The 13425-nt window shown below is 41.5% G+C and overlaps 1 protein-coding gene across 2 annotated transcripts in view; it reads right to left on the bottom strand.

The window, feature by feature from the left end:
* RUNX1T1 (RUNX1 partner transcriptional co-repressor 1) overlaps positions 1–13425 on the bottom strand; it is a 117860-nt gene that overhangs the window by 26783 nt on the left and 77652 nt on the right. For both annotated transcript variants that reach the window (XM_082015313.1, XM_082015312.1), the window contains exons 5-7: positions 10895–11076; positions 1625–1875; positions 246–331 (exon numbers count right to left, since the gene is read on the bottom strand). In XM_082015313.1, coding sequence (XP_081871439.1) covers positions 246–331; positions 1625–1875; positions 10895–11076 — 519 coding nt within the window. The remainder of the gene's footprint in view (positions 1–245; positions 332–1624; positions 1876–10894; positions 11077–13425) is intronic.

Raw genomic sequence — 13425 nt, 5'->3', positions numbered from 1 at the left:
GGGTTTACAGGCAAGATCTACTCCCCTTTTGGCAGCCTGTAATAATTTGGACACTGCAACAGGCACTTAACAGCAAGGCCTGATATGAGCTACCTAATGAGGAACATAAAACCCCTAGATTTAATCACCAACATTTTCAGAAAATTTCCAGGGATTCAGATTTTTCTTAAAAGAAAAAGTTTAAATTCCTGTCTTAGAAGGGCTCGTTTCAGACAATTGCATGTAAGAGTACATTTAGCCCTTACATGGTCAAGGTGTTTCCACTCTTCTGCCCATTCTCTGTCTGTTAGCCTGTGATCAATCATTTCTTCTTGACGCGTGCCATGCAACCCTGCCAAAAAGAAGCAAATCATGTTTACAATGTTGGGAGTCCTCTAGGAGGGGAAGAAAAAAAAAAAAGAGAAAAAGAGCCTATCAGACAAATATACATCATATATATCAGGAATGCCACCACAAAAATAAATGCATGCTTAAAACTTTAAGTTCTCTTTAGAACTTTTCCCCATGCAAGATGCTACTGTTTTACTCAATTTAACATCTTCAATTCTGCAAGTTCTGTAGGTGGCAAGATGACCTCTCAAAAATGGACATAACCCTTTCTGCATATATACACTTACTATATATATATATAAAACATATAATACAACATATAATTTTTTCATTTGCACTATTTGACAAAGTCAGCAAGACATTATTTGGTAACTCAGTGTATTGAATACTAGCTGTACTTCAGAGCATTGAAAAAATATTAGTATAAGCTCAATGTTATTTCACTAAATGCAGTAATTACTACCATGTCAACAGAGCATCATTAAGGGTTCATCCCTTCACAGATGTTTAAACAACATGTGGTTAAAATGTAGCACATACATCAGAGCAGCTGACAACATCATACAACCAAGCCAGTATTTATTATCAACACTCAAGAGGAACTGACACTTGCTCTTTGTTTAGCCTTCTCTATACAGATGCTGAATATTTGTAAACGTTCCTCTTTTATTGAAGGTTTGTTTAAAACAAGGAAGAACAGTAAGTGCAGATGTGAAGCAAGCCAGGCAAATCCAAGAGCGTCAGAGATCCTGCTAAACCAAAATGTGCTGCAAGGGCAGCCCCGCACGGGGCGCGGTCGGCGCTTCTGCTGTTTGCATCCGCTGCAGATGCCCCCACGCTGCAGCGCGCTCTTGAGACGTCACACGCGAAACACTTCTCCGAAGGCTTTCCTGTAGTCTAAGCTGAAACCAAGCTATAGCGATGTTGTTATCGTCATAAACGTGCCATTAAAAGAGAAGTAAAAGGCTCTACCTATCCTTCCTTGTCTGCCAGACACCTGAGTGTCCATGCCATCTACACCGCTGTGAAAGCATGAGCTCCTCCTCTTTCTGGCTGTCTTGCTTGGGAGGGTAGCAAAGACACAGTTCAATTCACTTTTACAAATATAAATCTGAAATAAGGCCATTAGAAGCACCTAGATGGGCAAACACCTATAAAAACTACATCTGAATGGCAGGTATATTCAACCAGGAAAAAAAAAAACACAAAACCAACCTGTTAAAAATACAGAATATAATTACAAGGAAAAGAGAAACCTTAAAAAAAAACAATGCAGAAAATCAACATGCCTTACCCATAGGTCTGTTTCTGTCCCTGAGGTCCCTGTGGTTGGGGTGTCTGTATGAGTCCCTGTAGTGATGGGCAATGGCCATATCATCCAAACGATAATGCTGAGGTGGAGGTGGGGTGGGATGAGGCAGACCATTGGGCTGATAAGACAAGCCATTATTTGGACTGTACCGCTGGCCTGGGCTAATAGTGCAGGGCCGCTTGCTTGGATGCTCTGAGTGCAAAGGCTCTCTGTCAAAGCCATTTTCTTTGGTTCTGAAAGACAAAGCAAAGGAACTTCAGTTCACTTAGCGAGCAGAGCTGCTCAGGAACACATGCCCCCACCGACACATGCAGCTTCAGGAATTAAAGCTTGTTCTTGCACTTTGCTCCCAGTGCATGGTGCTGCAGAACATTTCATAACACTACTTACTCAAAATATACAAAGGACACGTTCACCTTATCTAACTATTGCTGTAACTTGAGAAAGACTAGCAGGGTGAGCCTTCTGATGGAGCAGCTTAAAGAGTTGGGCTGGAGAGCGAGCAGCCTTCGCTGAAATCACCGGCTGATGGGATGGACACACACTTAATTGCAGAGCTGAAACAATCAACTCATACATGAAGCTAGAGGCCGAGAAATTCCTGCTTTCGGTAGTGCTATAGCACATAGTGGTTAGAGGAAAACTGCAGTTAAAGAAATGTGGGTTTTTTTCAAGAGGACACCGTAAGTCTTAAGGTAGTGCGTGTCAGTGTGCTGCAGGCTGGCTGTACGTAATGCCAGGATGAGCTTCCATCAAGATCACTGTCACACTGAGACTTTGGGCAAGAATGACTCTAGATGATGAGAAATGCTTCCTTCAGACATTTTTGTACCATCTGGGCTATTTCAGTCAAAGGTGCCGTGCCTGTCATTAATTTTGCAGGAAGATGTGGTTAGACTCAAGCCCTCAATAACGTCCAAGATCTCCCACTCCATTACTCTTAGAGAGGGGTTTTATGCTCAGGCAACTCTGAAGAGTTATCAGGGAAAAGGGCAGTTTTTTACATTATAGATAGATACTCACTAATTCAATTCATAATCAGCTATTTCCAAAGAAGCCTCTATTTTGCACCTCTGCCTGAGAACCTGGAACTCACATTGAACTCATCTTCCATTAAAATAAAAAAGGCAGGCTAGAGTGACTTCAACAGGTTCACAACTCCTTTTAGGGAAGATTTGTTCCACTGAAGTACGGGTGTTTTTTACCACTGGAATAAACAAAACCTACAAAATATCAGCTTGCAACAGAAAGGTTATTCGATAAAATATCATGAACTGTTGAGGCTGTATCCATCCCTCCAAAACCTTTTATTGAACAGCTGAGATATTCTAGACTTTTTTAAAGCGAACTTTCTCCTCCATGATTTACGGATGGCGTAATATATCTTCCTAGTAAAAACACAACTTTTTGTCACTTTGACAGGAGGTAAATTTGATTTAATTTTCTTGTTTGCCTGCTGTTAAAACCAACTGTCCTTCAACAGACCCTCCCCCACAAACCAACCAACCTCGAGGGACTGTCTGTGGAGAAACACTCAATGTATTAATTGTTGCCCCTCAATACGTTCTCCTTTAAAGTCAGTAAGACGGCGGCTGAAACCAAATCTTTGACAATACCCACTGGGAGAGAGGATCAAAAGTAAGATCTTGCAATTACCAGCAGGAAATTAAAAGATGGGCAGTACCGTTTTCAGAAGGAGTAAAGATATTTTCCAGGGACCTCACCACAATCCCTAATGCCAGAGAAGCTGCAGGTATATGTATTTTATTATACTTTAACTTGGCAAAGAGGGGAGAATCTTTCACCAATACAGCAGGGCAGCTGTTCTAACTTTGTGCAGAGATATAAAAGACATAGTTTGTTAAAGTGGAGTATGTACCTTGTTCCAAAGCAAACGCAGAATGGCTGTGAAAACTCCCAGTCAGGAAAACCCGAGGACCATCATGTATTTTTTATGATTTTTGGCACAATGGAACTGTAGGCAATAACTCCCAATGGGTAGTGATGTTTTTGACAGCTCTCCAAGACAAGTTTTGTATTTAGTTGCTGATGTGTATTTTCTTTACACGTACCTACTCAAATTCAGTGTCCAGGTCTTTCGATTGTAAAAATACTATGCAAGCAAAAAATGGACTTTCTTGTATGTACAAGCCAAGCTATTCATTTGCCAAGGTTCTTTAGTATTACAGTTACAATGATCTCTAACTAAGATGGGGAGGGACCGGGGACCAGAAACTGTAAATAATTAAATAACTTCATTGACTTTATTTGATCAGTGTAGGAAAAGCAAACCAGAAAACTGTCACGAGTCCAGTTTTCCTTTCCTGTAATATAATTATATGTTAAAATCATGTATTTTCATATAAATGTACATATTTGCACCTTACTGTACAGGTACTTCCATGTTTTTTTAAAGAATTCTTTGTACTTAATTACTTTAACTGGAATGCACTGCATTAGCTGGGACAACACACCAGCATATCCATTTCCTTCTAGAACCCTGAGTTTAACTAACAGAAATTAACATTACCATTGAAAACACATTTATTGAAATTAAATACGTATTTTTGCTATTATGCTGGATAACAGCTGTCAGGTCTTTTCTGAGTGTTAAAACCTTAACTCTACAAATTGTTGTTATATTTCCTGCACTGACCAAATAAACAACTTAGCAGAATACCAGAATGAGACTGTACATAAGGTCATTTTGTGTTTCTGACCATATAAAGCATATAAAAAGGTAACAACTTCCAAAGTCTCATCAGAACAGGAATCACTGGCAAATTTACTATATCTGAATATACTGAATATAGTGATAAACACAAAGTACTGAAGAGTGCCATAATTCAGGTGCCCTGAACTCAACCTACTATCCTGCTTCTGATCTCGGTCCTACTCGTTCTTCCAGGTCTCACCCCCTTGGGACAGCAGCATTTCCCCAGGTGCCTGAGGAAGCACTCCTGTTTCCCAGTAACTGGCAGACCCATGTGAGTACTAGTTCCAAATCCAAAATCGCCACAATATTCATCTGATTTAATCTGATTTTTATCTGATCTATCTGATTTTGCAAAGCAATAACAAGGTGTAGAGAGGAAACACTGAATGTGTAGGAAGCCTAATTGACACGTTTTCTTGGTTTTCTTTTTCTTGCTCCTGTTTGTCACATTTTCCTTGACGTGCACATAAATCGACACTGGAAAATCAGCAATACGATAAAGATGGGGTCCTTCAGCTATAAACATGCAGCAAGTCATTTTACTCACAGCCATGATTTACTCAGATTAAAGACAGCAGAATAGACATTAGTCATTGGTTTGTACCTATTTAACAAACTTTATGTTGTTTGTAAGTTATCGTTTCAGCTTTAAATTATTTCAATTTATGGATAATTTTGTTGGTAGAAAATCTGACCATGCAAAACTGGAAAAATTAAGGCTGGAAAACTAAGTTTCACCTGATCAAAAGTATTACACCAATTTCAAAGAACACTGAAGTCAGCTTGCAAGAAAAGGCAAAGCTGTTCACCTGCTATTACTGCAAGATGCTTTGATTTAAATTGGACTTCCACCAATAAAGTCTTGATGACCAAAGAAGTAATAATGTTTTGCTGGAATAAAATAATTATTTTGTTTATAATACTCCATTACAGAAAAGATTCCTTGCTAACAGTTCATATTAAGAACTTACTTTAAAAACTCTTCATAATTACACATGGCTCACAAGGAGCATAGCTGTAAGAGCTATAAGAGCTGTGAGCATCCTTCACCTTACTGAGATGTGGAGGAGCTTCTTCAAATAAGATTTACCTAAAAGAATTATCAAAGTTGGTCTCTGTGCCCAGGTGCCTTTGACATGAATTCCTTGTCAGGGGTGCCAAGGGTACAGCAAGCACAGCAGCACTTTCTAAAGTCACAAAACATTCATGGCCACTTTTGTTTCCTTCTCATTCGTAATTACAGCTATTCTAACAGGTTTTTTTGCTACCCTGTATCCACTTTGTAGGCAGCTGTCATAAATGTAGAGTCACTATATGACATGCTCATGTGCCATACAACCCTCCCCAGCAAGCTCAAAGGATGACTAATTAGCAAAAAGCCTTTTGTGGTTAATGTATTTAAAATCATGTTATTTATAACTAAACATTCATTCACCAAAATAAAAACTCACATTGGTCCAAGTTTCTTTGCTTTACTACAGTAGAATGTAAACTCCAAAAGTTGTAAACAAAATATAGTGAACACTTTGTTCATGACATGTCATGAACAAATTACCAAAATGTGTTGTCTCCTCAGGTGTCAGTTTTTCTCTCTTGCAGTGACTGATGGTTCCCAGTGTTATTACAGAAACAGATTGATCTTTTTAATGAGCTAGTTTAATAGACTCCAAAATCTCACCGTGGCTGCTCATCCGTGTCAGACCATATGCACCAAGAAAACATTCAGTAAAACACGAAGCTCTGCTGTCAGATTGCTCTATAAAACCTCACATACAGTAGACTTGGCTATGCAGATAAATAACCAGAACTGGAAAATGCATATGCAACAAAGGCTCTGAAATTATAAGCAGAAAAAATTACTGTATGTGGATTTTCTTTAACAAAGTATCACAAGGTGAATGTGGTTACGTGCAACACACATGTTCCACCTCCTCTGCCTAATCTCTTACTGTATTTTACCTCTCTTGGAATCAGTGGTCTGCAGTTACCCATGCCCAAAAGAAAAACATAAATATGGAACAATGTGTGCATATATATATTTCTAATATATATGTGTATTATCATATATATACACACATGCATTCATATATGAGGTGTATATACATACACATTATATACAATGTCTTTTTATATTTTTTTTTATATATACATATAAAAAATCCCTTGGGAAGTGAAAAGGATACCACAATTTACTTTAGTAAGAGATGTATCTCCAAACAAAATTATTCCAACTGCATTTAGTTCCCCTGGAGAGATGTTGCCTTTTAGTCACTTTTTTCCATATTCTACCAACAGAGTCACAGCAAACCCTCCTCTTAAAGGCTGCCTCATATCTTCTGCTGTATTTTTATTAGCATATTTGAAAACTACATAGATATCTAAACAAAAGGTACATATATATTTCCAGATGTTTCCTCCTGCTCCTCTGTAAACAATTAAAATAATTAATAGTGTAATGAATATAAAGCCAGACAAGTATTTGGTTTCAATACTCACTCAGTCTAGGCATGCTCTGACTCTAAGGACAGTTTTTTGTGGTTGATTTACTTACATTATCCAAATTAAAAGGTATGCAAACTCCCATTCAGTAAATTTAAGACTCTTTCCAACAGCATCTTGTTCATTTTACTAAACCTGTAGTACAAATGTTCTTGAGTGCACGATACAACTCCACTGAACCTGGTTCAGCCAAAACTACTATATATTTACTGGCTGGACAGCTGAGCCCAGAGAGTTGTGGTGAACGGCGTTAAATCCGGCTGGCGGCTGGTCACAAGCGGTGTTCCCCAGCGCTCGGTTCTGGGGCTGGTCTTGTTCTATATCTTTATTGATGATCTGGATGAGGGGATCGAGTGCTCCCTCAGTAAGTTTGCAGATGACACCAAGTTGGGTGGGAGTCTTGATCTGCTGGAGGGTAGGAGGGCTCTGCAGAGGGATCTGGACAGGCTGGATCGATGGGCAGAGGTCAGCTGTATGAGGTTTAATAAGGCCAAGTGCAGGGTCCTGGACTTCGGCCACAACAACCCCATGCAACACTACAGGCTGGGGGAGAAGTGGCTGGAGAGCTGTCTGGTGGAAAGGGACCTGGGGATGCTGGTTGACAGCCGGCTGAACATGAGCCGGCAGTGTGCCCAGGTGGCCAAGAAGGCCAACAGCGTCCTGGCCTGTATCAGAAACAGTGTGGCCAGCAGGAGTAGGGAAGTGATCATGCCCCTGTACTCGGCACTGGTGAGGCCACACCTTGAATCCTGTGTTCAGTTTTGGGCCCCTTACTACAAGAAGGACATTGAGGTGCTGGAGCGTGTCCAGAGAAGGGCAACAAAGCTGGTGAGGGGTCGGGAGCACAAGTCTTACAAGGAGAGGCTAAGGGAACTGGGGTTGTTCAGTCTGGAGAAGAGGAGGCTGAGGGGAGACCTTATCACTCTCTACAATTATCTGAAAGGGGGTTGTGGCGATGAGGGTGTTGGTCTCTTCTCCCAACTAACTAGTGATAGGATGAGAGGAAATGGCCTCAAGTTATGCCAGGGGAGGTTTAGATTGGATATTAAGAAAAATTTCTTCACCGAGAGGGTGATCAAGCATTGGAACAGGCTGTCCAGGGAGGTGGTGGAGTCACCATCTCTGGAAGTGTTCAAAAAACGTGTGGATGTGGCACTTGGTTTAGGACATGGTTTAGGGGACATGGTGGCACTGGATTAATGGTTGGACTTGATGATCTTGAAGGTCCTTTCCAACCTTAGTGATTCTGTGATGCTGTGATTCTGCGATAGTCAATGGACAAGTTAGTGTGACTAACCAGTGACAGGGTTGTTTGATACTGCAAAAAGCAACTTATTATTTAAGCTCAAGGCACCATTTCAGTGGGTGAGCTGGGCAGTCTTTCCATGTCTTTCATGACAGCAAGGAATCTCAGGTTCGAAAAAGAACAGATGAGTTTTTCTGAAATGCCACTTCCCCAGAACTAAGGAGCCTAATTTCAAGCAGCGATTGACAGACACTGCTGGTTGACAGCTTTGGCACCTCAGAGCACGCAGACCAGCGGTACACCCCGCGTTACAGCCCCTCCCCGGACCCTGGGAATTCAAACGCAGGGTCTTACCCACAACACTGGGTTGATAAGATAAACTGTCTGCCCCTCACAGCAAAAGCTGCATTACTACCTGAAGACTCCGTGAGCTGGATGGAGCCTTCAGTTGCAAAGGGAAAAGCACTTGCTCGCAAGCAGAGCAAGTCTTGAGACTTACAAGTCTCAAGAGCACCTATGTATTTTAACTAAGAAGAAACACTGAGAACAAAATCCATAAACCAGACTTAAATCTCTTTAGGTCTAGGCCTCAGTTTTAACTAAAAGATGAAGGCTGACTTTAAAATCCAATATTCTTCTGGTCTGACAGTCCCCTTATAGGCTAATCCTATGTCCTTCTTGCTATAAGACCAATATGGGATTTGTTTATTACTAAGTTCTTGTAGCACTCTTTACCTGCACCACCCATCCCTTCCCATGCAACCAGGACTGAAGGTACCATTGGTGAGACTGTACTTATTACAAAATAGCCAAAATTCAACACTGTCAAACTCGGTCTCAAACTGGGGGGAGTATTATTCCAGAATGCTATGGAAGAAAAACAAATGAAGTATTTTATTGCCCTCTTTTCCTTTGTAGCCTTATGGGAGAAGCGAGTAATACCGCGCTTTATCAACAGAAAAAAAAGTGAGCTAGGGCTATCAGGAAGGCACGTCCCTCTTCTCCGTATTCTCTGTCAAACAAGACCTCACGGGCTTATGAGATAATTTAGTGTGTGTCTACCTATTTGTAGGAAAAACGCTGTGTCTGCTACTGACACTGGACTACAGCGTGTTGATATTTAAGTTATTCACAAGATGCACAAGATTTTAAGAGGCCTTTTTAATAGATGTTTTGCTACACGACTCTGCAAAGACTGAGGACATGCAGCAGAGCTGGCCGAGGAACTAAATTTCAGCTTTGGAATGCTACCTGTTTGCACGGAGTAAGAGACTATATGGAAAATGTCTGAAAATGAATCATCTTTCTTGGATGCAGTTAGCAGGTTCGTGTTAATACTGGTGGCTGTTTCAGTTTGGTCTAGTTGTCAGGAAAAAATGGTGAAAAGAGGGTATATGGAAAAGGACTTCCCTGCTGGGGTCTTTATTTTCTTGCTGGTCCAGAGGGATTTCCCTGAAACACAGTCTAAAGAAAAATACTTCCATTTTTTAATCTACCCAATGGCTACGTAACTTTAATTTTTACTGCTCACTTCTGGCTGAGTAGCTTAAAGTTTTACTATGCAGACATTTTCAAGATTTTGCATCTACGTCATTAATATCTCACTTTCATAATATGCTCAAATATTTGGGGTTGAATTTTTGCCTACCAGCCGCAGGAACATTCAGACTTTGTTTTCTCCATAGGCTTTGTGCTATCACGGCCTGTCCCTACACAAAAATGTCACCTGTCTACAAACTTGCAAGCCACCTTGACTTTGCAAATCTTCACCTTTTACATTTAAAAGATAACTACGACACTTGCAGTGCCTTGTGCATACAGGTAGTGGCATTTGGCAGAACAGCATTATAAAAGTTTTCCATACTACAAAATCCATGGCAAACAAAACGAAGAAAAATCCAATATCTGGGCCTCCCAAAGGTAACATTTATACACTAGACGGATTTCTAACACTATCACGGAAAGACAGTTAAAAATAAATAACCACAAAAGTCATTTTCTTGTAACACTAAAGAAAACAAAGACAAAAAGAAAGTTGTTCCATATTCCTAAACCTACCATACTTCGCACACGTGTACTCGCTTGCCCTGTTTCTGAAGGGACTCTTTCTCACCTCAACAAAAAAACCCCAGATTTCAGCAAACATTTCTCCTGTTTGGAAGAAATATCCTTACAGATATTGGCTATATGGATATGGAAACATGGCTCAGCAGAAGGCACCAAAGCCCTGACTGCACTCTGGAGCTGGCCTTGCGCTTCTCAGTATAAGTGCCTAGCCACTTTCCCCATATTTACTGTTTAATCCAAGAAAACCTCAAATACAAAGGGCTTGCATATGGAGCTGGAGTCATCTGCTGGTCATCACTTTATGCTGTACTGTGCACCAAATAGTTAGCATGGTACTGGCTGACCAGTATTATTTCTATGTAGATACGACCATGGTGTGTTCTCAGGCTGCCTGAGCCAATGTTTATATTTATATTTATATTTATATTTATATTTATATTTATATTTATATTTATATTTATATTTTTCCATTTATTTTTATATATTTCTATATATTTTATATATTTCTATATATACACACCTCTATATATACATGCACACGCACATACACAAAGGTAATTCGGCCATTGCACAGCTGTAATGAAGGCAGGACCCACACGCAGCGAACACCATCCCAGTTCCCCCCAGGCACCCACCCACACGCTCCCCCTTCGCCAGCGGAGCTCGGCGCCTTCCGGCCCACGGGGCACTTCCCAGCGGGCACGAAAGGCGCGGTGGTGCTCACCTGTCTGGAGTTCGCCTCTTCCCGTTTTCGTTCACATCGAGAAGCAGCTCTGAGGAGTCAACAGGTGAGGTGGTGCTGGCATCCAGAAGCAGCTGTTCGTGCTGGGCGAGGTACTGGGCTGGGTTCTGCTTGGCTAGCCTTGCGCAGTGCAGCAGCTCCCGCTGCAGCAGGGGCAGATTGGCCTGCAAGAGCGTTGCACAACGTTAAGGGAGCAGCTTTGCAGGCGCTTTCAACAGAGGAAGCAGAGGAGTCCGAAATCAAAGGAAAGGCTGCTCTGAGGTGAACCTGTGGCAAGCATCCCCAGCTAGGTTTGCTCCGGGTAGCTGCCTGAAGGGAAGCAGCCTCCTTACAGGTCATGGCTGTGGTACGTATGCGTGGCAGGATGGAGTTTTCTTATGAAAATGGAAAATAAAACTGCAAATGCTGTGAGAAAGCTAGGTCTGAGCACCACATCTTTAACAGGGGAAAAAGCACTGCCCTAGGTGACGCCATCTCCCTTCGTACTATCCAAAACCTGAGTTCCTATGGAGCAGCAGTTTTCAACAAGCGACAATCCTTCTTGAATATTTGTTTCCCATTCAGCCTGCAGTTAGTACTCAGAAATTGTTTGAAACCACAGCATCCACAGCTCTGGAAGTTGCCTCTGTCCCTACCCTCCAAGGGCCTTGGGGAGAACAGGATTGCCTCAGCTTTCCCATTACACTTCCAGCTACACATTAAGATAAAGACTGCAACAAAATCTCATGTTCCAGAGCTTCAGTTAATCACCCAGAAGGCTACAACCCTCCTCCTACCAGATGTACCTTGAAGTATTTTTAACCTTCGTCTCAGGGCCCCACTGGGACTTGGGGCACGGGCTGCAGAGTACCAGGACTCAGACACAGAGAATTGAAAATGCTCATTGCTCCCTGAGTGGCACATTTTGCCCATCTACTGAGGTGTGCTGGTTTTGGCTGGGATAGAGTTAATTTTCTTCACAGTAGCTAGGATGGGGCTGTGTTTTGGACTTGTGCTGAAAACAGTGTTGATAACACAGGAGTGTTTTCATTATTGCTGAGCAGTGCTCACACAGAGCCGAGACCTCTTCTGCTTCTCACCTCGCCCCACCAGCGAGGAGGCTGGGGGTGCACAAGAAGCTGGTGGGGGGACACAGCTGGGACAGCTGACCCCAACTGACCAAAGGGATATTCCATACCATATGACATCCTACTCAGCATATAAAGCTGGGGGAAGAAGAACAAAGAGGAGGACGTTCAGAATTACGGCGTTTTGTCTTCCCACGTAACCGTTACGCGTGATGGAGCCCTGCTTTCCTGGAGATGGCTGAACTCTCTTCCCCATCCCACCAGGAAGGAGTGAGCAAGTGGCTGCGTGGTGCTGACTGGGGTTAAACCACAACATGGGGTCACACTTAGTCATACTTCTTGCCAGATTTGGGACCAAGGTGGTACTGTATGACCTTCCCTGCACATCCTGGGAAACGTCTTCCTTTCTTTGTAGCATGTGCATACATCGGTACTACGATAGTCTGGTCATTTCTTGCTTACTTATTTGTGCCATAAGGTGATGTGCCCTGACCTCTCTTGTCCCATGCGTAGTGCACAATGATTTGTTGCCAAGGGATTTTCAAATATTGGATTAAATTTCATGACCTTTAGTAATCAGAGATAAGACAAAGAACTGCAATGGTCCCCTTTGCTTTGAAATAACTCCCAAGGGTGGGTGGGAAGGGCATATCTTTTTTTTTAAATGTAAGTCAAAAAAGGTTCTGAAACTAACGTGCAGGGAACGAAGTAAAAAAACCCAGATGTTCTGGAAAGTTTTGAGCATGGGATATTGGTAAATTACTTTGCTAGCGTTAGAACAATGGCAAACGCTCCAGCACCTGTTGCTGCACCATAAGACTAGATCCACTGCGCCACAAAAAAAAAAAAAAAAAAGCTACCACATAACAGAGAAAGATATTGAATGCTTTGTGAGCAGGGTTTTTCACTTGTTTTAATTTGATTGTTATTTTTTAAAAGCTCACACAGAATCAAAGTCAAGACATCAGACTACCTAAACTGCCTTGGCATGGCAGAAAATGATTGGAGAAGTTTACATATATACACAAATAAATATCTGGAGGAAATAATACGATCAGACCTAGAATTTTAATAGTGATGCATACATAGAAGATGTATCATCACATCTCAGCACTCCTGTGAGGTAGAAATGCGAAGTCCCCACTTTGCAGTTGCAAAATCAAGGAAAAACCACGTGTTTGTGTTCCTTATCCACTATCACAAACAAAAGGGACGTATGTCATACATGGGTGCTCCTGCCTCCTAGAGACAACCAAATTTTGAACTCACCAGCAAAAACCTTTATTTATTGTATTTGTTTCCCTCCTCCTAAAGAAAAGTTCATTCTTTCTCTTTAACCATAAACATGAAGATTTGCAGTTAAAGGTATCCTTTATTCTAAATGGACTGAATATGTTTTCTGTGCACAAAACAGATGTGTACAACTTTTAATATATTAAACATGGA

The sequence above is a fragment of the Phaethon aethereus genome (assembly GCF_964289735.1).
Source record: "Phaethon aethereus genome assembly, chromosome: 2".
NCBI lineage: Eukaryota > Metazoa > Chordata > Aves > Phaethontiformes > Phaethontidae > Phaethon > Phaethon aethereus.
Note: the sequence above shows the minus strand (reverse complement) of the source record. Positions and strands in the feature narration are given on the sequence as shown.